This window comes from Perca flavescens, chromosome 6 (genome assembly GCF_004354835.1).
Source record: "Perca flavescens isolate YP-PL-M2 chromosome 6, PFLA_1.0, whole genome shotgun sequence".
In the NCBI taxonomy this organism is placed as follows: Eukaryota; Metazoa; Chordata; class Actinopteri; order Perciformes; family Percidae; genus Perca; species Perca flavescens.
In genome coordinates this window covers 39,039,190-39,066,370 of record NC_041336.1, presented here as the reverse complement: position 1 = coordinate 39,066,370, position 27,181 = coordinate 39,039,190, and the positions used below count along the sequence as shown (strand labels likewise).

General features: G+C 41.7%; 1 protein-coding gene across 1 annotated transcript in view; it reads left to right on the top strand.

The window, feature by feature from the left end:
• me1 (malic enzyme 1, NADP(+)-dependent, cytosolic) overlaps positions 1 to 27,181 on the top strand; it is a 152,712-nt gene that overhangs the window by 37,456 nt on the left and 88,075 nt on the right. Inside the window, exon 2 of the mRNA XM_028579465.1 lies at positions 25,083 to 25,216. Coding sequence (XP_028435266.1) covers positions 25,083 to 25,216 — 134 coding nt within the window. The remainder of the gene's footprint in view (positions 1 to 25,082; positions 25,217 to 27,181) is intronic.

Genomic DNA, 27,181 nt, shown 5'->3' with positions numbered 1-27,181 from the left:
TCGATTTATTACCTCAAGAAACATTTTCTTAAAAAGTTTATGGCCTCAATCGCTATAGTTTCAAGTCTTCTTCAATACAGCATGATGTTCATTTTGTAAATTAGGGTTACATTTTAAAATAGATGTTTTTGTCTTAAACTTTGACCCTCTAACTGTGTGTTTTCACTTCATCAAAGATGATTACAACATTTTGGTCGCATTAAAAGGTATTGTTCTGCATTCTGCCAACAAAGCTAGTTACCTAGCGCTGTCGTTAGCTGGTAACTTAAGAGAAAGTCCGCCGATTTGCAACCAGCTCTGTGTAGGGCTGGGCGATATGGACCAAAAGTCATATCCCGATATATTTTGGCTGAATATCGATATACGATATATATCCCGATATTTTTTCCGCAAAATGAGAGCAAATGTTCAGTCAAAGCCAAAATCAAATATGACATGTCACATGTAGTTTCATAGAAACAGTTGCAAAATCAAATAAATAATAAACCGGTTTCTTCACCTGGTTCATGATTAAATGCTCAGCTGTTCAAATAACAATGAAATGTAAACCTAAATACTGTATAACAGGAGTACCTTTTTTGAAATCAAAGCTCCATATTTGTGATTCGTTCCAAAGGTCAATTAAGCTTTTGATATTAATATAATCTACTTTGTTCAAAATGTAATGCCTCATGCCTGTAAGCCTAGGTTTATAGTCCCATTCTTCCACTTGATACTGCTTCCACTTAAGTAAACTAAAAGATGAACTATCGACTACAAAACAAAGAAACTAATTAATGTGTTAATACAAAGAATATTTATTATGATCGGTTCACAGATCTGAGTCCAAACGTAAACTTCACCCTTCTGAACTAAGAGTTTCTGCTTCAGGTGAAGTTTAAAACAGACTGAAATGTCCAGGCTCATTCCTCCACTATTTATTTCTGTATGTATTTATGTTACATGTCATTTTAACGGGCACTGAGCTCCAGATCCTGCAGCCGCAGACGGTCTCTGCTGCCCCGCTGTAGCTTCTCTCCGTCCGCCTGCCGCCGCAAACTTAGTGGAACTTTCCGCCCGATATCGACATACAGGTCGTCCCTGGACTACGTGTAAGATCCTACCGATCACCACTCTGTCTTTGGCTGGTCCGATCTGGATCAGCGGGGACCCATGCAGCAGCGAGGCAAAGCTGTGTTTTTCCCGGGGAAGAGACGCTGCGGCCGGCCCGGAGCTCTCCGCCTCCCGCTGCCGCCGGAGCTCAGGTTGCTGGTCGGCGGGCATACATAATCATAAAACACATTGTCACCTGTTAAATGTTATTCATTGCTGTTTGTTCTTTTCATTTCCTCTATCGAACATAATTAAGCAGTACAAAAGTCCGGCATCTTTAGCGTTGATCTGAATGCTTCGGACCCCTGTTCCAAGATGGCGGCGGTTTTGACGTATGTTTAGAACCTCAAGGCGACATCTGTGTATATATCTATGGGAGCAAGGATCACATTTGAACTATATCGATATATGCGATATGGTCTAATTCCATATCTCATTTAAAAATATATCGATATATTTTTTATATCGATATATCGCCCAGCCCTAGCTCTGTGTACATGCTAACAAAGGGCACCAGTCCTGGAGGACAGGAAGTGAAACGATGAGAGCATCCAGTCAGTTTACCAAACTCTGCTTGTCCCTGTTTTAAACATAGCAGATATAAGACTAGCCAGAAAGCAGAGAACATTCATCTCTAGGGAAGTGGGTCAGAGAAATCAACACTGCTGGATGTTGAGGTAATGTGTTTAGAGTTAAAGCTGTTTGACAACACTTTGATGAAAATAGTGACACGTACATTGGCAGCAGAATTGATTAGTATGGTCAGGTCGCAGCTAAAGGGCTCAGGTTTCTGTTCCGCTAAAGTCACCTCAGGAAATTGCTTAACCTCTACTCGCTGCAGGGGCACTACAACCTGGCTGCTGCTGCTGCTGCTGCTGCTGCTGTACTACCAAAAAGTGAATTCTTCTTTGGGAAAAGTTTTTTCAAGGATATAAAACGTAGAAAGCCAATGGTGTAAAATGTCGACGTATCATCCTCTCATCTCATGAGCTGACATAATGTACAGTGGCCTTTAAGTTGTCACAATATAGGATGTCCTAAAGGATTTCAGTTTGGAATCCTTTCTGGGGTATGATGAAAAGACATCTGTATAGTATAAAACTACAATTAAAATAAAAAATCTCTCTCTCTCAGGTGACACACTTTATTCTGTGTATTTGAGAAGATGCTGAATTTGATTAAAAACTATCTATGTATGTTCTATGTACTACATACTAATCTTCATACTGCTTTGGCTGTTAGTATGCAAGATGAAAAGATACTGGACAGAACATCTGCTAACAGATATCAATCAAACAAAGATAAACCACCATCATTGTGCATTGTAAAAAACAACATACGTGATATTTTATATTTTTATTATTTTCAACAAATGCCTTCAAAAGCCTTAGTTCTACAATGAATTGATCAAACTAAAAGTAGTGTCTGTGTAGCTAAGGCCTGATACATCTCTGTGCCATAGAGCTCCATTATTGTCACAGAACTCATCAATGAACTGCACTGTTGCAGACATGTTTCACTTTAGTTTTATTTGAGTTAATCTATACATCACCCCGTGGATTAATCTGGCAGTGAAAACTGTCCTCAAATTTGAGTAACGTTTGCTAAAAACTACAGTGCCCAGCTGTCTTTGGAAGTGTCTTCAGTAATGGGCTCCTAGCTGAGTGCCACAGTGTTGGGAACTGAAATAGTATCGAGAGATGGACTAGAGCTTTTTATGGGATTTGTTGACAATATATAGAATATAAATATACAGTACAGGCCAAAAGTTTGGACACACCTTCTCATTCAATGCGTTTCCTTTATTTTCATGACTATTTACATTGTAGATTCTCAAGGAAGGCATCAAAACTATGAATGAACACATATGGAATTATGTACTTAACAAAAAAGTGTGAAATAACTGAAAACATGTCTTATATTTTAGATTCTTCAAAGTAGTCACCCTTTGCTTTTTTTGATAACTCTGCAAACCCTTGGTGTTCTCTCAATGAGCTTCATGAGGTAGTCACCTGAAATGGTTTTACCTTCACAGGTGTGCTTTGTCAGGGTTAATTAGTGGAATTCCCTTATTAATAAAAAAGCAAAGGGTGGCTACTTTGAAGAATCTAAAATAAGACATGTTTTCAGTTATTTCACACTTTTTTGTTAAGTACATAATTCCATATGTGTTCATTCATAGTTTTGATGCCTTCAGTGAGAATCTACAATGTAAATAGTCATGAAAATAAAAAGGAAACGCATTGAATGAGAAGGTGTGTCCAAACTTTTGGCCTGTACTGTATAATAATGCCATCCTTATCCTTTAAACATGAATGACATCTTTGAGAATGAAATGGTTTGTTACATCTACATACTCTATTGTTCATGAACTGTATGTGATGACGAAAAAGTCATCTAATAGAGCTATTTTGTAAATTTGCACTATTCAAAGTCTGGTTAGAACGAGTGTGTGGTTTGGTATAAGGACACAGCTTAGGTCACATTTCTGTGAGGTCATATGTGAGCTGCTGTGTAGCACAGCAGGATGTCTGTTTTTAGGATAGGTGGCCTTCTTATGTTGCTTCTGTTTCCACTTGATTGCTGATGCCTATAGAATTTATATAGTGTAGGATGACTGCTACGGCCATATGGAACAATAAGTGCAGTGATGACATTAGACTTGCTTCTTTGAAATCAGGGAATGTGTTCCTGTGAAGCGTGGGCCCAATGTGTAGCTCTTTAAAAAGATGGGGTTTAAGTTTACCATGGAAACCGCAAAGAACATCTGTGGACCGACTCCATATGGGTGTATAATTTGATTGATTGACACTAATACCAAGACCCCCCATTGTATGAGAGATATCCCATCATCCAGTGCAAAATGTTTGACGCCAGCCATGCTCTCAAGCGTGCACACACTCTGTCCTCCCTTTCTGTCTCTCTAGGTGGTTCCTTGAAAAGAGAAGAGATGGGTGGGGGTCCGGAGATTATTTATATAAGTGAGGAGGACAAAAAATCTCCGGGGTACTGTAGAGTTAAAGAGGGCGGGTCAACAGTTTGAGCATGAGGGGCAGTATTGGTGTTTGATAAGAACCAGTCCAGTGCTCGCCTCCATTCAGAGTCTTGGCTGCTGTATGGTTTGCAGATCAAGTGCAGAGAGTGAGCATGAACACACACATGCATGCACAGACAGGCATGAATGAATGCTTTAATTTTGCCCTTCACTACTTTCTCTCTTTTTTTTCCCTTTTATCACTCCTCCAACACACACTTAACATCTTACTCTGATGTAAAAATGAAAGGGAGCTCATGAGAACACATCATACGTCACTTAACTGGGTGTGTGGACTGCCTCCAGCATGCACTGGAAACCATTAAAGATCACACTATTGAGGTTTAACACCTGCTGTCTTACTCTCTTTCCATCTCCTTAAAAGATTGGCCAGAAGTGGTTTTCAAAGGCCAACACCAATATTTTGGATTGGAGCTGCTAATAGCATATTTAGTTCCAAGTCCTCCAAACCATACAATGATATAGGTCGTTTATTTTTACCCTTTTAATATGACCAACAGGAGGGTAGCGCCCATTTTCCATCCTTATACTGTATCTAAACCAGAGAACATAACGTTTGTAACGGACATTGTGAAACGGTCAAAGTTTGGTCATGTTTAGGCACTAAAACTACTTAGGTATGTATAGAAAAACATTGTGGTTTGGCTTAAAATCAGACATTACTTCACTTCCGGTTACGCACGTGAGGCTGAACATGACGTAGCTCCATTTGTTTCATTAAAGGTGCTCTAAGCGATGTGATGCGTTTTTTAGGCTACAACATTTTTTGTCACATACATCAAACATTTCCTCACTATCTGCTAGCTGCCTGTCCCCTGAACACACTGTAAAAAACGCGGTCTCTTTAGACAGCCCAGGCTCCACAAACGGCAACAAAAACACACTGCGCCAACCTGCACCACGAACCCTAACAAACAATGTTCCAGCCAATAACCGACAAGAAGGAGCTGGTTGAGTCATGAATCATGACCGCATTTTTTTACAGTGTGTTCAGGGACAGGCAGCTAGCGGATAGTGAGGAGATGTTTGATGTATGTGACGAAAAATGTTGTAGCCTAAAAACCGCGTCACATTACTTTTAAGCACCTTTAAGTTAAAAAACTTTTTTTACTTACTTTTATTTTCAAACGGGACACAAACCCCGGTCTCCTGGGTGAAAGTCCTCTGTTTGTCTGACCCGTCCACCACCCCAACCTGCTATTTGACGCTGAACTTACTTCGTCACATTCTTATCTGCTTTGCTCCCTTCATAACAACTACGGTCACTAGAGGGCACCGCCACTATAAACGTGAATATGAGTTGTAATTTCTGCTTGAATGAACGACATATGGGAGCGTTCTTCGAGGAAGGACCGTCTCTTTAGTCCCTAGAAATGTCAACATAGTCATGCAAGAAATTCCTTAATTCAATGATCACCAGATCAGCCAGAAAAAAACAAAAACAAAACAGATATGTTGCATTCATAGAAGAGGTAGGTCACCATGACAGTCACAGTCTTCATACAAGTCTGTCTCCCCATTCAAACCCTGTTCTCTTCTCCTCTCTGTTCTATTTAGTCTTCCTGCCTTTGTCTTCAACCTTCCCTCCATCTCTCTTCCATCCCGTCTTAAGCCTTTTCTCTCACACATCGCTCTCTCACCTCCCAACTATGTCCATGTTTTTTGGTGATCTGAGGGGACTGCAGCCATCCAGCAGCCCTGAACTTCTGAGGAGTCAGTGAGAATCTGTTCATCTTGGGTGTCACTCCCACAGCCAGAGAAGCAGGGAGTGGGATCTGGTTGGTGTCACGTCTCCAGTAAAACTCTCCTTGGCCTTTTCAATTTACAGTTGTCTATCAAGTGTTGCTTCTATGTGAAATCTCTGGACATCTTCAGTAGCCTTCAGTACTGACACAAACCAGACGCTTTGAAAACTTACTGCATTTGTATTAAAGGAGAGGCACCCTCATCTTGTTTAGTACCATAAATCAGACTTCATTTTTGCTGTAAATCAATTCAATCTCCCACCTTCTGTTCCTGTGGCACTGGTGGTGAACATTTTATATTTTGCAGTTTTATTAACAGACAACAGAAAGCACTAAACACACAGGTATAATAAGAAAGGGACAAGAGACTTAGTTGTCATACATTTATACAGTGCAGTACATTACATATATGTATATTATCAACACAGGTTCTCCAGTTTAGACATGCCCAGCCTGGTGTTGTGTCTAGGTGTGAATGTGTCTCTGCCCTTCCTCCCTTTGCTGTTCCATAAGGAGCAGTTCAGGCTCATCTGGTTCACTCTGTCCCAGGGGTTTCATTCTGGAAATAAACTACTCCCTGTCACACAAACACTACCATGGCCATTCGGTTTAGTTTACTCATCTCATTGTGCCAATTTCTTATCGTGTATCTGCACTGTGTTCAGTTAAATATCAGTAGCTATTGACATATTTGTCTTGCCAATGTCATTTTCAGTTGATGCGTAGGCAGCGATTAACTGAACACTTTTCCACATTGATGAAAGAAATGTTGATTAAAGAGTTGCTATTTAAGTTAGGGATGCACTGAATCCACCGAATACCGAATTCACTGGTTAAGATTCTGCTGAATCTGAATACCGAATCCTCCTCCCATCCTCAGTCCATGAACCCAGTAAACACATGAATGAAGTAGACAGGGACTGTCCTTCCTTTGCCGTACCTGAAGTTGCTGCATTCTGGCTAGTGTCTGGAGATTCCTTCATGCACAACTCGTATTCTTTCGGATGTTTCATACCAAATGTTTTAACAGCAGCCATGTTGTGTATTGTTTAGGCTCCTCGCCACCACCAGACAAATCAGCATTGAACAGATTATTCAATGAGTTCAGCGTGGGTTAAATACATGTTCAGTAGACCTGTATCTGCTGTATGAAAGACCCATAAATCTGTTGTGAAGTAGCCCGGACGGAAGATGTTCAACCATCATTGATGAGATTACCTTTCTGTGGATAGAGTGCTCATAATACTCTTATTGGTTCATTGCTTCCTGTGTTCTGGGGAGATTCCCTGCCAGTGATCTCACTCTGTGGTGGATAAGTATTTGGAATGTGCTGGGAAGCTCTTTTTTTTGTGACTCCTAGTTTTTGACTTGGACAACTAAAACAAGTGTACTTGTGCCAAGTTGCCAACCAGTCTTGCCTAGTGCAGCTTCAAATGATTCCTTTTGATTTCAGCTCAAACCATGTCTCTCTCTCTCTCTCTCTCTCTCTCTCTCTCTCTCTCTACGTGGCAGCACCAGAGAGAGGCTGACCTGAGTGTGGTGGAGAGTGGTCTGGTAGTTTTGCTGTTATATAACCAGCCTGATTGGCTGGCCGATCACAGCCTAAAAGAGCTGTGAATACTGGCCCAGTCTGAGTGGTCCGTTACATCCAATCACCCCACCAGCTAGACACTGGTGGCCTGATCAGTTTTTCTTTGGCCTTCATAAAAAAGCGCCTTCTTTCTTTCCCACTCTTTTCTTTGTTTTTGTCACTCTTCACCCTGCTGTTTCTCTCATCTTTGGGTTCTATCCTCTAATCCCAACTATGATAACTATGGGATAAATCTGTCATTCCACTGGGCTATCCACTCTCTTACCCCCACCAGCTGTTTTTACAGTGTCTAGACACACCGATCTTGATTAAACAAGAGGACGCCACGGTGTGCTGCTGGACAATGAGGACATCGTGGAGTGTAGGTCTTCTCCTGCAGCAGGATTAAATAGACCTACCGCTCATCTGTTTGTGTCCTGAATCAGGGTTTAGGGAGGCTTTACGTGCGTGTGTGTGTGTTTTTGAAGCACATAGGTAGAGTGTACCTACCTGTTTGTACACACTTTATGTCTGGATGCAAAAGCATAAGGCTGTGTATATTTATGAAGGCTTGGCTTAAATCTGCATTAGCATCACCATTTTTGCATTGTGTGTGTATGTGTGTGCGCTTGTGTGTGTGTGTGTGTGTGTGTGTGTGTGTGTGTGTGTGTGTGTGTGTGTGTGTTTATAAATACTGGAGTGAGGAGGGAGACGGGGGAGGCATATGACTCAGTCTTTCCTCCAGCTGTTGGCCAGAGACTCCCCCAGTGCAGTTCACCGTCGGCCAAACCAGTGAACTCATCAGACGATTGTTTGATTGTCGATTCATCAATTAGTTGTTTGGTCTATAAAATGTCAAAAAATTGTGAAAAATGTCGATCTGTGCGCTTTTCCAAAGTCCAAGATGACGTCCTCAAACGTCTTGGTTTGTCGAAATTCAAAGATATTCAGTTTACTGTTATAGAGGAGTGAAGAAACTAGAACATTAACATTTAAGGAGCTGGAATCAAAAATGTTTTGATTAATTGATTATCAAAATAATTGCAGAGTAATTTGATAGTTGATTAATCGATTAATCTTTGCAGCTCTAGCACCAAGTGATAAACTCAGATCCTCTTGTATGCTGCACATGTAACTGTACTAAGCAGTGTTTTGCTGGAGTCCTGGAGCAGTGTGGGGAGAAGACGTGGCGGTAATCCTGGGGTAGAGGAGATCCCTGTTTGGTTAGCTGCAGTTCAGACTCTAACGAAGGTCTGAGGCGCTCTGCAGAAATTCATCCAGATATACTATGGTGTAACAACAGTGTGGGCCGCTGTAGATGACTTTCTCACAGTTCTGTTGAATGTTACACAATGTTAGCCCCCCACAGTTTCATTTCAAAATCAACTTTTATATTGGCAACCACTGAAGAGGTTCTACACTTTACTGCCAAAGGTTTTCCACTCTCTACCTTCCAAGTGGTGAAAATATAGTACCATCGACTACAAGCAGGCCTGCAGCAGGTTAGTCTTGCATTGCCAGACCTATCTATGTTGTTTTTGATGTGAAGGCATTACAGGCATATAAGTCCGTTGATCTAGACTAGTAGCAGGTAAACCAATTTACATGGGGTGAATCCACCCCTTAGATTCAGGTTTATCAAACAAATACATAGTACATGCAAAGAGCCAACAAGATAAGTCAATGAAGGCTTTTTTATAGTACAGTGGATCATTTAATTTGGTTTGTTCAACCTGTAACAGCAAACGCCATTTAAGTCAATGCTTAAAAGGGCATTATGCAGTTTTGGTAATTTCTTCACTGTTTTCTGGCTTTCTGCTGGCAGGCTTCTCTATAGAGCTCCCCCTACAGCTTCGGAATAGATATTTGGCAGCTCCTATGTTTACTTGTGTCAGTCTGCCGTTTCCTCTTTCTCTGTTCCTCCGACAATGCTTTCCTAGCTTTCTGCTTCTTTTTTGCCGGCTCAGCCATGACGATAGTGTGAAAAACTCCATCACTACCTCGTTAGCCGGTTCCTGAATGGGCATATAAGTGCAGTGCCGTGAAGCAATGTGTTACATCGCGAGACCTGATTTCACGCGATACTTTATGACGCTGAGGCCGGCCGAAAGTTGCAAGGGTGGTTTTTCAGCTCACAGGCGCTAGGGGGAGCGAGACGACCACCATTCAACTCGAAAAAAGTCATATAACCATTCAAATGACTCCGAAGCTGTTCAGTTAAGGTAAAGAAAAAAAACTGCTTAGTTCCCCTTTAAAGGTGTATGGGAATTTCTCCCATCTAGCGTTGACCACGCAGTTCAAAGCACGTATTACAGCTACGGTAGCCTTCACGCTTTTTTCTCTTGCTCTTTTCAATCTCCTTTTTCTTTTTCTGGGTGAAGAAGAAAAAGACTCCTGTTCCATGTTTCCTTCTTCAAACTTGCCGGGGCCGGGAAGCTACGATACCCATTAGCAGCATTAGCAGCACCTGTGAGTTTATCATGTGACAGAGAAAATGTGAAAGGTGGAGCAGTATGTCCTGTATGTCCCTTACTGGCTAACGTATTTCAAGATGGATCATAAATATGGAGCGTCTACCCCAGTTCATGCAAGTGCAAATGTAACATTTCAAGCCAATAGGAATACTTGGAATTGATTGGTGGTGGTAAATATTCATGAAAAAGGACAAGTTTGTGAACGGGCAACACAGATTTTGAGTTACACACTGGACCTTTAATATTCCACCAGCTGCGCCACGGTACATCCCAGAAGCGTGCGTGAAGCAGCTCTCCACTCCGCTCCGCTAAAGATACACACCAGGTCTATTTTGACGTGAGCCGTTCAGACAGCCCGGCAGGAAGTGAAACAGCGAGACTATTCAGTCAATTCACCAATAGACACCACCAATACCGTTTATGTCTCCCACCAGAAAATAGGCATGGAGTTTAATTACAGGAGTGCTTGGAGTGGAAGGTAGATACTAGTTTAAAAAACACGTGATTGTTCTCTAAAGTACTTTACATCTGCGAGTCGGGCAGCAAGACGCTCCGCTTCTGAGATGCTCCCGGTGTGGGATGACGCGTGGCAGACAACGGAATAAAACCGGAACGTGGCACAGAAGTGCCCAGTGGAGAATCGGAGTAACAGTTAGTGACTTAATGACCTGTCAGTGATATGACCTGATGTATGGTTCTGCGGTAAATCCACGCCGTAGGTACGTGGAGATACAGACCCTACGCCATACCCTACGCCATAGCCTGACGTACACCTCTCAAACAATGACACTACACATTGCGGCGACACAGACAGCAACTACTGTGATTGGTCCGTTTGGCCATGGCTTGGTAACGTTGCATTTTCCCCCTACTCCTTTCCATGTTCATCTTCTACGTAAACAACATGAAATCAAGGAGAGGGTTAACTTTTTCTGCTGTGCTTTCTGACCGTGGTCAGAAAGCACAGGGGAGACACTTAGTTTCTCCATCTCCGCCGCCAGAGTCGCTACTCGCTCTGAAGCTAATACCTGTCACTCTCTTACTCACTCTACCACACACTCCCCAGCATGCACACATACTGGCTCTGCTATTCTCTTAAAGAGATACTGTATACTAGAACTACGCAGACACACCAGTGCACAAGTATTTGAACCTGAGGCCACTTATGTAGGCTACAGCGTAAGCTCTGCATAGAGTCACCGCAGAAGCATAAATCCTGCACTAAAGGGGAAATTTCTGTATTTTCACCCTGCACCCAATTTTCTTTTCAAATTGGTCCAGTATTGAGCGAGAACACTGCACCAGCGACCCGGGCTGTAATGTCATCCTTTGGGGCATTAGTGTAGCCTCGTGAGACCATCCTGATCAGGCGAGCTCCAGTTCTCCTCTCCCAGATCAGTCTGGCATCTTGAGATAGAGAAAATTTGGAGCCGTTAGCCAAACGACCAGGCCAATCAGCGTTGGTTTTGAGGCGGGTTAGGTGGTGATAGACAGATGGTTTATCCAATCAGCTAACCAGTATTTTCAGACAGCAGTCCGGGAACCTGAAATGGTGTCTTTTATTCCTAAATTCTCGTTACACAAACGTCAAATCTCCTTTACCGACATGTTGCTAGCTTGCTGAGCTAACGAGCTATGCTTTGCCTGCAGCAGCAGGGGCGGGCTTGTGGTTGTATTTTCATACGCTTCGTGGATCTGATTGGTTGATTTGGCCCGTCTATCACCAACATAGGTGATAGACAGATGGTTTATCCAATCAGCTAACCAGTATTTTCACCCCTTCCCAAAAGTTCTCCAACGGAAAGTTCCCAGATGGATATGCCGAGCAAATGTGAAGCAATCCATCTGGCGGAGTCAGGTTAGCATTAGTGACCATCAGTGTGCATCCACCAAAAGTTTTGTTTCCGCCACTGACAGGCTTAAATTGTGAGCGTCTGAATACATTATGGAGACATGGAGAAGTTGCCGTTATCCTGACATCCTTTCTGTGTAATGTTACTGATGCCAGGTCACAACAACTTTAGCAAACAGTAACTTTAGCAATAGCATTAGCTTACCTCTGCTTTGTCTACAGATCGTCCCTCTTGGAGCAGCAATTTTCTTTAGGAAAATGAGCTTTGGTACAGGATTTCTGCTCCTCTTTGGCTGGCAGTAGTCATCCCAGTCAAAATGGTCATTGCAGATGACCCGATGGTCTGCAAGGCGCAGTGATTTGGCGTGTGTTTGACAGTGCAGACCAGTAGACAGACAACAGGTGATACCACAGATCATTTCATTTGGATGTAAAGACTTCCAGGGTTTCCTGTAGTGTTTTACAGTGGTGGTGACCTTCCTCACCTGAAATAAAGAGCTCCACTGCTAACTTCAGAAGGTATTATATTTCTACTTAATTTACTAGTATAAAGTATCAGCCTAAATAATTTCCTGTGTTTAACATGTTTATTAACAACCTGCGTTAACACCTTTTTAAACCTCTTTACTGGTTTTCCGTGGGACTGATGTGGTTTACCTGCTGTTACTGTAATGGGCTTTTCCATTTACTTTTCCTTTGCTCTGTTTAACCTCATGAAACTCTGGAACATTTTGCATCAAGATGCCTCTTAAACATCGTTGACTTGACCTGAATTGTTAATTTCAACATCCAGGAACACATTAAAAAAGCTGTGGGGGCACTAACACAACATGAATGCGAGACAGATAAATGAGGGGAAGCGGGGTTAAGATGGCTATCACTATACATCACTTTCAGCAAGTGGTTTTACTGAAAAACAAGTCATACAAAAGGCCATCTCTTGTAGTGCTTCAGCTCTGCCTCTTGTGAAAAGAAAGCCCTCCCTCACCCACACAGCATTGAATAGAGAAGTGCTCTGTGGCCACACACATCTCTGCCAGGCCGGATCTCCGTGCCAAACATTTGAGCCCTCTCCCTGTTGAAGGCCTGTGGGCTTTTGTCTCCGTGTCGGATCTGCTGTGGTTGAGAGGGGCTCAATAGGGGAAAGGCCTCCCTATCGTGTTAGGCTCAGGTCTCACTCAATGGGGCTTGTTTCTCCCCGGAGCAGAGGGCATTTCCATTGAAGCTGCAGCTCAGACAACACACAAGAAAAAGAAAAGGAGTGAGGCATTTTTATTTGGGAGTGGGATTTGTGTGTTGGGAGGGTAGAGGACTGTGAGATCCCTTTCTCTTTTCTTATCTGGGAATCTCACAAGCTGAATCAATCATGCCTTTGTGTGAAATTATGTCATTTTAAAGGTTTCCCAGAAAGTGGAAAGGCTTTTGAAGGGTTAAAACTTTTGGTCTTGAGTTTTTCTTTGTCAGCACATTGACAAAATTGTTGATCTAAACCAGTTATTTAGTCTCACAGTGAGTCACAAAACCATATATTAGTTGAAAAAGGAGTTACCGCTAAAGGAAGAGATGATTTCATTTTTTTCCACTGTGTAAAAACATGTTTAAAGGAATGTTCTGTGCTTTGTATGATATATGTGTCAGGTTATCATGGACTTTTAGTTGGTGTTCATTGACTTTCTGTTTGTTTCCCCATTCACCGTCACCAGCACTTACTCCTTTCATTCTCCAGCACACTCCTCCTACTGATCACACACCTGCACTGCATCAAGCCACATCCTCAGTTCACCACGTGCAGCTAATCAACAACCACCTACATAAGCAGTACAGACACACACACACACGCATTGTCTAGTCTCGTTTCTACACGACGCTCTGACAACTCACATATGTCTAGTTCATCCAAGTTTACCTTACCTGTTGTCCTGTATCCTGTTGTCTGCCTGCTGCTCTGAGCCTGACCTCCTCTGCTGCCGGATTCCTGCCTGTTCTCTCTGTTCTCAGTTTTGGATCATCAAAATAAAGCTCTGTTTAACTACTCCAGTCTGTCTCCTGGTCGTTCCCTGACAATATGATCTTAGAGGATACTACAAATATTATTAAAATTGCATTGGAAATTGACATCATGTGAGACAAGGCTGCACTGTAGCCAAAGTAGCTACTGCTCTTATATTGCTGGTTACATCAGTCCATTCAATTCAATTTTATTTATAGTATCAAATCATAACATAGGTTATCTCGAGACACTTTACAGATAGAGTAGGTCTAGACCACACTCTATAATTTACAAAGCCCCAACAATTCCAACAATTAAAGTAATTCCCTCAGGAGCAAGCAGTGCGACAGTGGCAAGGAAAAACTCCCTCTTGGGAAGAAACCTCGGACAGACCCAGGCTCTTGGTAGGCGGTGTCTGACGGGCCAGTTGGGGGTGTGATGAACAGTGGCGATAGTAGTCACATTAATAGCAGCTCAGTGTGTCGAAGGAAGGAAGTCCCCCGGCAGTCTAGAACTATAACAGCGTAACTATAACAGCGTAACTAAGAGAGACAGGTCATAAGGAGAGGTAGCTTTTTCGGGCTTAGATCTCTCCCCCTGCCGCATCGGGCTTGGCTGGCCTGCCTCCCTCTACTTTATGTATTATTAATCTAACAATTATGAAGAGAAGCAGGTGGGCCAGTTAGGTGAACACTGCAACTCCTCACTCCCTAACTATAAGCTTTATCAAATAGAAGAGTTTTAAGTTCATTCTTGAAAGCGATTACAGTTTCTGCCCCCCGAACCCAGATCGGGAGCTGGTTTCATAGGAGAGGAGCCTGATAACTGAAGGCTCTGGCTCCCATTCTGCTTTTAGAGACTCTAGGTACCACCAGTAACTCTGCATTCTGGGAGCGCAGTGCTCTAGGTAATGTTGCAAATGAATAAGGTCTGTCTTATGGCAATTTTGGATTTATAGGATTTTGTGGCTGTGGACACAGAGCTGGGCTAAGAAATGTAACAAATTACTTTATCTGCTTTCAAAGTACTTCATGTGTAATGTGTAATTAATTGATTACAATGTCCAAGTAACTCACCCAACACTATCCCTGTTGCCTGAAACCTAATTGGAAACGTGTCACTCACTTTTTATTATTAGATATTAGCAAGTTTTGATTTAAGTTCATATTATCCGTTCTGTGTGATGTAAATGTATTTAAATTGAACCAATGTACGCACCGACTGCACATGTGCAACAAGGCAGCCTTTTGCATTACCCATTGCAGTATGACATGGGCTGTTTGCTTTAGACTACATGAGCTGTCAATATGATTTCTTTTCCAGTGGTCATAACAATCTGATAATTTAGCCAGTTTTATACGAACATGACTAATTTAGTCAGTGCAATAACAATATGATAATTTTGTCAGCGCAAGGTCCAACATTTGTCAGTGACACTCCTGTTTGTAATTTGCCACTGCACACTATAGAAAGTTGCATCAGATTCTCTTAATGCTTTTGACACAGAAAGTGAACTATAAGAAAACATTGCAAAGGAGAAAAAGTGTGCACGAAAAGTTTGAGAACAGTGTTAATATTGTGATAAGGAGCCTACTCTTGTGGGTGAACTAAACCAAGCAGTGGCATTAAGGAATTGAACTCTCTCCAGATTAAGGACGAGTCCTACTGTAATGAAGGGAGTGGCTGTGCTGTGAGCCTTCAGCCCTCTCTGTGTGGTTGTGGCAGATGGAAATGAAAAGGTTGAGTTAGCAGAATGTTTAACTTTCTAAACCTTTACGCTGGAAAGTTGCAACAAACCCACTCTTTGAACGCCCTGGGAAGCACAGAAATGCATTTTATCATGTTCAAAGAACTTGCACTTTCATCTTTCTCGTTTGGGCATCTGGTGAACTAATTAGCTGTTTCCTCTCCGCTGACTGTTTTGGGGTGGGCATGGCAGCAGTCCGAGGTTAAGGGGTGGCACTGGCCAGTGGGGAGATTGCAGGTTTGGGTTGTTACCACGGCTTCTGGAACATGGAGCTGCGGGCATCACATGTGTTGGCACAGGGTGCGGGCACTTCAGATGTGGTCAGGGACATGTGGAAGCTTTCTAGGGTTTATCCTGCCCAGCCCAGTTTAGGGCTCTGAGGGGAGAGAGCGCAGGCATTACAGCAGTCACACATACAAAACCTGTATTCAGACAAACGTGTGTTTGTGTGTGTGTCTGTACTTTGGTTTTGAAGAATGTAAACCAAAAAATACATTTAAGGAAAATGTTGACATTAGTTCTATTTATGATTGATACATCCCTGAATTGTCTGTTGGCATGTTTGACTTGTAAAGTGCACACTTCCTTTTTACAAGTCGACCAGAGACTGACAGAATGAACAAGGAGACAGAAGTGTGTACGTGTGTTAGTGGCAGGTTACAGATTCTTGCTTCCAGGGGAGCAGAACTGCCAATTAGAATTTTAGGGTCATTTTCTGCCAAACTAAAGGTAAAAACACATCTGACTTTAAATGCAGTACGACACATTTTTTAGCTATCTTAACATTTCAAGAATAAGATGAAAGCCCACCCATTTTGGATCACCATTCCTGCGGTGTATTTACCCTGGCCTATGTTGAGACAGTGTCCTTTCTCAAAGCCTTGAAGGCCGCCTGACGGACACGTTGTCCAACAGACAGGACATTGGGATTGAAGAGTTTGGCAGCTCTATTTACATGCTGAAGACAGGGCTTTGTAAAGCCAACATTCAAGTCAAAAGTCAAAGACATGTCAAAACTGGCGTCAATGGTTCCCACGCTTCCCCAGCCAAAGTCTAAGAACCATGCACTGCTAATCTTTCTTGCCATGTAACTCCCCCTGCCCCTGCTCTTTTCTCCCTCTGTCACCAGTCCCCAGCCCTGACCCAACCAGCCATATCTTCAATCATTAAGTCACTCTACAGATTAGGGTTTCCCCCTCTGGACGGCCAAGCTGCCTGCTCCTTTGTGGGGGATGTTAATTGGTCATTGTGGGCCCAACTCCATCGATGGTATCTATTTCCCATGTGACACTGGCAGCCTTTGAGGGCTCATAGAGCTGTGAGGGTAATTATTCTTAATGAGGCATAGTATGCTTTCATGGGTCTTTTCATCCATGACTGCCTGTGATATACAATACATTTATTTTTATATGTTTTCTTCTTAAGACCACCTGACATAAAGTAAAGTGATTGATCAATTGATACAGACCATTTCTGACGCAACTACAAAACAACAACTGTCTGGCTAACACGGCGTCATACCTAATAGACAAAAACAACATATATGACCATTTGATGTTGTGAAACGGCCACATTTTTTACACATGGTTAACTAGTTGGTTAAGTTTATGCAACAAAACCACTCGGTTAGGTTTAGGAAAAGATCATGGTTTGGGTTAAAATGAGTATGTTTGTTACGTCCGTAAGTCTGTTACGTCATTAAGTGCGCTACGTAGTCACATCAGTAAGTCCGTTACGTAGTTATGTCTGTGAAGTGGTTACATACTAACCTAGTAACGTTGGTTAACTCAAAAAAGTTGTGTTTGTTTTTCTCAACCATCCCGACCCCTTCCTTATGCAGACTTTGGCGCTCTTTATACGGTCACCTGATTTCCTCCCGCCATTACTATGGCCACTAAGGGTGCATGATATATCGACTCAATATCGTTATCAGGATATCATGTTGCACAATATTATATCGAAAGTGTTGCGATAAGTATGCAATATTTGGTTTATTTTGTGGAGCGCTGTGTCCCGTCCGTTGGCTGTGTGTGTCATGGTTTTGGGGTTTGAGTTCTGTTGGTTTTGAGGTTCTGTTCTTGTTTCCTGTTTATGTTGTGTATTTGTTCTGTTTTCTGTTGTAACCAGTGTTTCCTCCCTTGTCTCGCCTAGCTGTAGTCCCTGTCTTGTTTTGCCTTGTGTCTGTATGTTCTATTTCCTGTTTTATTTTGACGGTCTGGTTTTCTGTCTTGTCTTGTCTGAGTTACTTCCGGTGTTTTTCCCTCCTCTGTGATTGCCCTAAAGTGGTTCACCTGTTTCCCAGCCTTAGTGTCACCTGTTGCTTGTTTTCTCGTTACCCTCTGTATTTAGTCTTTGTGTTCCCCTTGTCCAGTGTCAGATCATTTTGTGTGTTTGTGTGTGCCTGTCGTGTCTCCCAGTGTTTGCTCGTGTCTGGTTTTTGGCTCCCTGGATTTATTTTGTTCTGTAGTCGCTGGTTTGTTTTCTGCTCTTGTTTTTTGGATTCCCTGCTTTTGTTTTCTACACTCTGGATTGGTTTTTTGCCTGCTGCTTTCAGGACTCCCTTTGTTTGCACTTTGTTTTTTATGGACTAATAAACCTTCCACCTCTACGTTCTCCTGCCTGCCTGCCTGCCTCTGCATTTTGGGTCCACCATTCCCTACTCCTCCCTGCTGAACCTAACAGTGTGCCTTAGTTGTGTTTTGATTTAGAGCTTGAAACGCTGTAATGATCATGTTTCATTGGCCAGTTACCGTGCCACCTGCACGTCAGCGCACGGGTCCACTACGTGACAAACCCTATGGAGCGTACCACGGGTGGGCATATTTGGACAGAGTGACAGTGTAAGTGAAGAAATAGATAGAGACAACAAGATGGAACGAATCAGAGAAGAGAAAGAAAAGTTGTGTCCTGTTCTCTTTATTTATATATTTGATACTGTCCATCCAGTAGAACATGTCCTAGTAGAACATGTCCTGTTCTCTTTATTTATATATTTGATACTGTCCAACCAGTAGAACATGTCCTGTTCTGTAGACATGGTCCAATATGACAGTCAGTTGAAATAAACCTTGTGTTGTATTTGTTATGGATCTATTTTGAAGTGTTTTCCGATAACTGTTTTACATATGTTTATGTTTAATATCGAAATTAGTATCGATATCTCAATATTCATAATCAATATCGCGATATCACATTTCGTCAATATCGTGCAACCCTAATGGCCACTAAAGGTCACCGCCTAACATCAAATAGAAACATGGCTTGTAATATGCTGCATGCACAATTGATCAGTACGGTCTGGTTTGGCACAGTTTTGAAGATAAGACTATGTAGGTTTTTTTTTTTTTATAAATCCTCCCCAGCAATTTTCCCTTCCCCCTTTCCTAATGAGGTATGACTTAATTACCTGAACGTGACAAACAGGGAAGTTGCAGAATTGGGAGAGTGTGTTGTGGAACTTGCATGTACCACAAAGAGAGAATAAAGGAAGAGAAAAAGACAGGCATTGCATTTCAGGACTTTACAGCATGTCATTAAGACAATGTTTCTTGAAGGAAGAGTGAAAATTAATTTTCTACTGGGGAGTAGTAAAAGAAAAGTAGCAATGTGTCTGCTAATTATAGCTCTCCATGTGTTCCTGTTTGTAAATCTGTAAGTATCTTTTTGTAATAGTGTTGTATGTAGATAAGCACTGTATTTAAGTACTGTTTTGGGGTACTTGTACTTCCTTTAATTCCCCTATTTCAGAGTAAACTATTATACTTAGTTTTAACCATATAATAACACTCACAAGGCTAACAAGGAGAACATTTACTTTTATGCATTAAATACATTTTGCTGATAACATTGTCTGTGTGTAATAATAATAATAATAATAATAATAATAGACTAGTTTAGGCCTGTTTGTGTGGGTGTGTTTGTGTGATTGGTGTTTTTTTTAGGGCTTTTTTTTTTGCATTTCATTGTCCAAGTGCAAGTTGTGTGAGAAACAGCCAATTCTCAGAAAAGAATAAAAAAAAGTATTTTAGCTAATGAAAGAGCAGTGTGAGCCTGTGTGAGAAATATATCTCATTTTATAGCCTCATATTAAGCTCCGTTTGCATGTATTTTAAGACTCTTTTCTCCCATGTGTCCCTCATGGTCAGCTGTGGCAGAAAGCAGACCAAGCAGAGCAGCAGTGCATCGTGGGCCTGCTGCTCTACCAAACACACACAGAGTCTGAAGTGAGCAGCTGGCTCTCTGAAAAATAGAAAATCCTTCTTTTTTTTTTTTTTTAATAGGGGAAGGTCATAATTCAGAACTGCTTCTGTCTATTTGAGGTCCGTTAAGTACAGACTGCATCGCGGCGAACGGCAGACGGATCTTCACTCGCACTTTAGTGTCTGAAATAACCATTTCACATCAAGGAAGATTGATTGTGTGAATTGATTTTTACATGTTCTGTGTTATCTTATGTAATGACGTACAGCAATTCCTGATAACTTGTACACAGTATAGGGGTCAATGACGTGACGTGTTTATTTTGGTGTCAGGAATATATTTATAACGTTAAAAAAAGGATATACTCAATTCTATCCTTTTTATTGACTAACAGTGGTATTTATTATGAGTAATGGAAATGTAAAGAGCTATTGAGCTCCAAAGTGCCAAAATGTCATTCGGGGTTACTGTCCGGACCTAAAATCAAAGTGCAAAAATGCTCCAAAAGTCTATAAATGTTGTTTTTTTTCCGGAGTTTCCCTTTTACATAAGTTCCCGAATCTTGTTTGTCTCTTCAAGTTAGATATTTTTGTTGCTGTCGTTATATCAGCCTACTTCTTCACCCTCAGATGTTTGTTGCCTTTCGGTTTTGGTGCAGGCGGCATGAAACGTGATCAACAAGCCGACTCTCTTGCTGTACATTTTAACACATTAGGCACTTTCAGAGATCATAGATTTTGTACTAGGAAGGGTAAAGACTGTTTGATGTCTGATCAAACTTATTTGGACATTTGTGTTCTATCATACAGCTCAGCCGGGTAATGTCTAGATAATGTCAGGTTTTTCATTGCACGTTTGAAAGCGGCTTAAGTATACACAAAATCCATTTCTTTAGATGTTCAGCCAAAGAGGAAATGGTCTGTTTTTGCTTGTTTCCTTCTCCTTATTCCATGCTCTTTTTTTTTCCCTGCATCATTACCCTCAAGAATCACTGAGATTAAATCTAAAACCAACAGTTAGAAAGCAGTCTGCTTTTTTGTTTAACAAAATGTGAGACTAATAAGAATTTGGAAGTATGTCTGTGCGGTCAGCGCTGATGGTTCCTCTGACGTCAAGACCGCCACATTTTATTCCAAATGCCTTATTTTGCGTCGTATGCTTTTCTTCTTCCTCCTAACGGTGCGCCTCGTGTGATCAAGCTCATTTTCTTTTACAACCTCAGAACTGTTTTAACATATCCAGATATACAGAAAGTGCCGGTGGCTTGGAAAGGCTGTAAACTGTGGTGGCCGGGCTAAGCATCCGTGGATGTGATCCAAATCAGAGATCTTTTACAGCGCAGCTTTGCTTCTGTCTCAGCAGTCAGCAACAGTAGCTGGCATGTTGGGGCTGAGGTTTCACCGGGTCGCTGGTCTTTTATAGACTGAGAGAAAATTGAAAATGCCCTCCACATCATGCCTCACTTGCAGAGAATAGTTGAGAATACTGTTCCCATTTTAAAATATAGGCTTGATTCTTTTTCGGAGTGATTTGGGGACAAATCTCGATCTTTTTTTTTTTTACCTGTAACTGAAGTATCCAAGCTCACACTGTCAACACTTTCTAGGGGTGGGGAAAAAAAATCTAATGTATCAGAATTGTTTTGCGACAGTTTTTTTTTTTAAATTGATTCTTTCTCTTCCCCTAGAATTGATTTTATTTATTTTTTCACCAATTTTTTACCTAAATATTTTCTGTTTAAAAGGTACCGCCGACGGTGACTACATCATATCAGCGGAACAAAAGCAGAAAATGTAGAAAATCCATGTTATGTACTTCTTTAGAAATGAAAAATATGTCTGACTGACATTTAGGCTGTTTATGACTTTTAGGAATGTCTCATGATATATTGTCTCTAGAAGTGTATTATTCAAATTAACTTTTTTGTTAAAGAAGGAAAAGAAAATTACAATACTCAATACTATTGAATCGCAATACCTCTAGAATCACAATAAATGAAAATCGCGATACAAATCCAACCGGCGACCCATGTATCACAAAATAATCAAATCGGAACAAAAGCATATCGTCCCTGCCCTCCCACTTTCTGATGTCACATTAACGTACGACACCTGTGTGTGAGAACACTGTCTCGTCTGTGTAAGAAACTCACCCAAGTTATGCTATGGATAAAAATAAATAAAAGTCTAAATAAAAAATTAAAAATGTACCCAAAAAAAAAGCAGAAATTATAATAAAACAAAATTCCAATTTAACCCAAGGACAACAGGAGGGATAAATAAAAGTATTACAACATTAAAATAAAAAGTATAAAAGAAATCATAAATAAAAGTATAAATGTATAAATAAAAGTATAAATAAATATATACACATTTAGACATTAAATTATATAATTGTACAACACTTATTTTGATTTAGTTATGGCCCTTTAGTCCCTCCATAGCTCACAGGTCAGAGGTCAGACTCTTCAGGGTTACAGCCTTGACAACAAGCGTGTGCATGTTTTTCAGTATTCTAGTTCAGGGGTCAAGGGTGAGTGAAATGAAAGTAAAGGTCCAAGTGAAGCAGGTTATTAGTCTGGACCTTGTTGTGTGTGTTTTTGAGGATGTGCGTCGGGGGAAGTGGACATGGCAGCAGAACGTGAGCTGGCAGCGGCCTCTCTGATCACCGATTGGTTGAGAGGGAGCCCCTCTGACAGCAAACACTCCGGCCAAACAGAGGACACGTTCTCATCACTCAGGAATGTTTGAACAGAAAAGGGAGACTATTTTCCTAAATATGCAATTGTTCAAAGGTCACACAGAGTTTTCAGAGGGGGGTAAAATCCAAGGGTGCAACCATGCAGGTTTTTAGCCAGGAAATGAGATGTCTTTTAGCAAAAGATTATGCATAATTATAATGTCTTCAATTTTATTTCATCATGATTGACACAATCTACTTCTTGGTGCAAAGTACACCGGTTAATATTTAATACTTCTGGACGTCTAGACTGTCCAGATTCAGGATTATAGAATACTTAAAGCAAAAATTCAATTTTTGGGGAAATATGCTTATTTGTGTGTTTTATAGTAATTTGATGAATAGACTGATAGCACTCTCATATTTGTCTGTTAAATAGAAGATGGTTAGGTTAGCTTAGCTTAGGATGAAGACTGGAAAAGGGGAGAAAAATGGAGTCTGGCCCTGCTTGATTAAAAATAAAATACATATCTGCTTCCTAGCGGTAACTAATGATACCAACTGTTATTGGATTCGGCTGTGGCCAACCACAGTACTGCAATTAAAATCCCCAGCGAGAGGTCTGTGAAACCTTTGCCAGGAAACCTCAAACTGCAAATAAGGGTTTTGTATTTGTAGAACTTTCCCAGAGCCTAGAAAAGTGATTTCTAAAACATGGAAGTGGCAAAACTTTCTTTGGGTTATTATTAGCAGCTAATTTCGAGGAGTAAGGCCTAAGCACAGGCTAACCATTACATTAGCAGCACATTTCCCTTACTTAGGAATGATTAAACATGGACTTACCTGCAAGTGATGCACAGGCAGCATCTCGTAGTTTCTTCTGCTTTCTTTTCTCTGCTCCTGACTCCTGCTGTCTTTTAAAGGCCATTTCCAAAAAAGTTGACTTTGCCTACTGTCAAACTTCGTCAGGCGCAATCCAACAGACCACTGAGATAGGGAAGGGCACCCACGGGGAGCTTGGGAAGTTGAGTGTATGTGTTTGGGGGGGGAAATCAACCAATCAGACCAACAATCCGGGTGACGTACAGCTGAGCTCCATTCTTTTGGTCACCAGCGGGGCTAGTTGGTTAATTAGGCTTTTACCAAAGCCGGTCGGTAGTAAGGCAAACACATCCTTCTTTTGTAGGAATTGTTCCAGGGCAAGTTTCTGTTCTGTTTTCAGAGAAAACTTCTCATAGCTTCTCTTATCTTTTAAAACAGCAGTGACAGCAGCATCAACGGGTTGCTGCGCTTTGGTGGGCGCCATGTTGAATGTAAACAAAATGCTGCTTGCCGTCGCTTCTCTATCGTCATTGTGTTAAACCCGCCAATAGCATGCCATGTGGATAAGCCAGTTTGTCATTGGTCCCCGCAGATTTGTAATGGAAGCAGGATAGAAAAATGTACAGGTTTCCAGCCTGAGCTGCAGGGAGAAATCCAATCGCCCGCAGATCAGGCTGGGTTTACCCAGTCTATAGTCAGTGAGCATTTTGTATTAAATGGATGGGCCTCATCTTGGAATCCTGGAGTCTCTGCTGATTGCTCGGCACTTTCACTGTGATGACACGGCTCCATGAAGCCACAGCCCCCGGCCAAGAAATAGTCCCGGACTACAACTTGTCGCTTTACTTTACGTACTAAACAAATGAGTTACAATGTGGTCATTTGCTCTGGAGGTGCTGGTAGTTGGATTTTGTTACCTTTGGACAAAGTCATGGTAGCTGTTTCCACTGGTTTATAGACTTCATGCTAAGCTAAGCTAACCGTGTTAGACCTTTCCTGTTTTCGGGCTCCCAGACCGTGGTCGGAAAGCACAGGGGAGATGTTCCCTCAAGGGTCGATGCTAATTCGGTGGGTAACATCCTTCACTTCTATCGGCAGTATTGACAGATGAAGCCACCGTGCCTTGAGAAGCTTGTTGTTTTATTGTTAACTAGGGGTTAAAGGGGGTCATCAGTGTTTCTCGTTCGTTTAAAATAACGCCAAATATCCATTCCAGTGTTTCCCCTATTGATTCTCAGCAGCATTCTGCTGTCTGTCCGTGAACAAGTCAAGTGTCTGTAATAAAAGCAGTACAGTCGCAGACTATCTGGTAAAGTCAGCTGAAAAGGTGAAGATCACATTGTCTGTAGCCTACCGGTTACAAACAGGCTCAGCAGATCCCAAGTCACCACAACCTGCCCGAGATCCAGCGCTCTACTAACATTTGATCACGTATAAAAGATTCCACAGTATAGAAGTTGTTTATCCTCTTTATTCAAATAACAATGCATTTCAATTTGCAATTTTGTCATGCAATTTGAATATGCATTTTGCAATTGACAATTTAATATGCAATGTGGCAATGCAATCCTCAATTCACCTTAAATAATTTTTGACTTAAAATTTTGAATGAAAGCTCAATCAATCAATTTCATTTTGTCATGTTTTTTTTGGTCTCTTTGAGGATTTTTTAATTAATTAAATTGTCAATTGTAAAATGCATATTCAAATTGCATGACAAAATTGAAAATCTAATTGACGATTGCAAAATACATTTCCATTTGAATAAAGAGGCCAACAAAGCGTCCATATTTGCCCACTCGGGATGTCGCTGTATATGTCAGGAGGATAATGGAGGTGGTTTGGTGTGTTCGCAGGGCATGGCTTTCTCCCTGGAGGAGCGTCTCCAGCTGGGGATCCACGGCCTGCTGCCTCCCTGCTTCAACAGCCAGGACGTCCAGCTGCTCCGGGTGCTCAAGAACTACGACATGAAGAGGGACGACCTGGACAGGTGGGGCTTAAACACAGACAGAAACCTCTACTTACTAACATGGCGTACTATCTTTTTATCATCTTCAGATCAGGTTTTAGAACGTAAGGGATGTCACCTCTTTCAACAGCCACCAGCGAAGTCATCTTGTAAAGTCAGCTACAATAAAATGATCCACAATCCATTTTATTTCTGTTACAAACTGTTAACGGAGGCTCAACGTGCGCCCGCAAGCACGTACGGTCGAGTTAGAGAGTGACTGAAGAGAGGGAGCGCCTCGGACAAAGCTGGGAATCAGAGAAAAAAATGGACTGACGCGTTGCAAGTAGTTGCAAGTTTCAACGCGTCTCGTCGCAAATCTTTGGTCTGAACTGGGCTTAAAGTGATGGTTCCGAGTAATTTCACCCTAGGGTCCTTTGTACCATGACCTCGAGCCAAACACCCGAACCATACCTTTTAAGAAAAATGTCACAGACAGAAACCTCTACTTACTACCATGACATACTATTTTTTTATCATCTTCAAATCAGTAGAGTTGAGAGCTGAGATTCCCCAGAGGATTCCCCTGCCTCTGTGCACACTGAGAGATCCTTCATCTGGAAGCCTTCGAAACACGAGATTAGCGATTAGCCCTCACAGATCTACATCTCCTAACAGAAAATCTCCATACTCTTCCTCCTCTTTCCCCCCCATTTCTCCGTCTCCTCCCTGTTCTCCTTCATGAGTGTTTTTATAACCTCCCCAGCGACCAAAAGAAAACTTCAGTTCAGTTTTGCATGCTCCATTTAGACACTTAGGAGTCGTAGCTGTTAGCAGTATGTAATAAATCCGCCTCATGCTAACATTTCAGTCTGGACTCTTTGATCAACAAGATCAGGCCTCAAACTGAAGTCAGTCCATCAGCTGTCACTCCTAATGTCAAGGATGAGTGACTTGCTTGTGAGACCGGATTTGGAGTCAACAAGAACCTCATTTTCCACCATCACAGCACCAACATCTAAAAACAGTCATTGTGAGCTTGTCACTGCCATTCCCATGCCCTATCAATGTCACTGACAATCTGTCTCTGGGCCTCCAGCTTTGGGCTTTGGTCCCACGGATTAAGGACTGCTATTTGCTTTCCATTGCTCAAGCCTGCTATGTTTACTTACAGTATGTTCCCCCACTCTGAATCCTTCTTTGGTATTTACTGCTGAACGCTGCCATTTATTTTTTACGACCATAACCCATTCTATTTTTACGGAAGAGGAATAGAGCTACATGTGAAAACTTTATTTGACTTCTGAATATAAAGGCAGAATTCTGAAGCCCAGTTTAGACCAAAGATTCGCGACGAGACGAAACCGTTTTAGAACGTCGCAGAGAAAAATTGCAGCGGTCTGAACCGGCCCGTCTCAGCTTGACTCAACCCAGCTGATGGTGTGGCTGCGACTCAGCTGGTCAAATCTCCAGAGGCTGGTTTTAGAATGTAAGGGACGTCAGCTGTTTCAACAGCCAATAGAAAAGTCAGCTTGTAAAGTTGGCTACAATACAATTATCCATAATCAATTTTATTTATGTTACAAACGGTTAACAGAGGCTCAACGTGCGCCCGCAAGCACGTATGGTTGAGCGAGCTAGAGAGTGACTGAAGAAAGTGAGCACCCAGGACAAAGCTGGGAATCGGAGAAAAAAAAACTGTAGCAAGCATCTCACTAACGTTATCCACATTCATATTTAGATGCAACAAATGATATATTTAGCTACAAAAAGCCTGGAAGTTGGTAGTAGGGACGGAAGTAAAAAGAGTAGTTGCTATGGAGATGATACACCGTCTCGTTGCATTGATGTGAACTGGCAGGTTTTAAAACGCTGCGGACCGACGCGTTGCGAGTAGTTGCAAGTTTCAACTCGTGTCATCGCAGATCTTTGGTCTGAACTGGGCTTAAGAAAAAAGTCAGAATTCTGAGATTAAAGTCAGAATTCTGAACTCAAATACATTTTTTC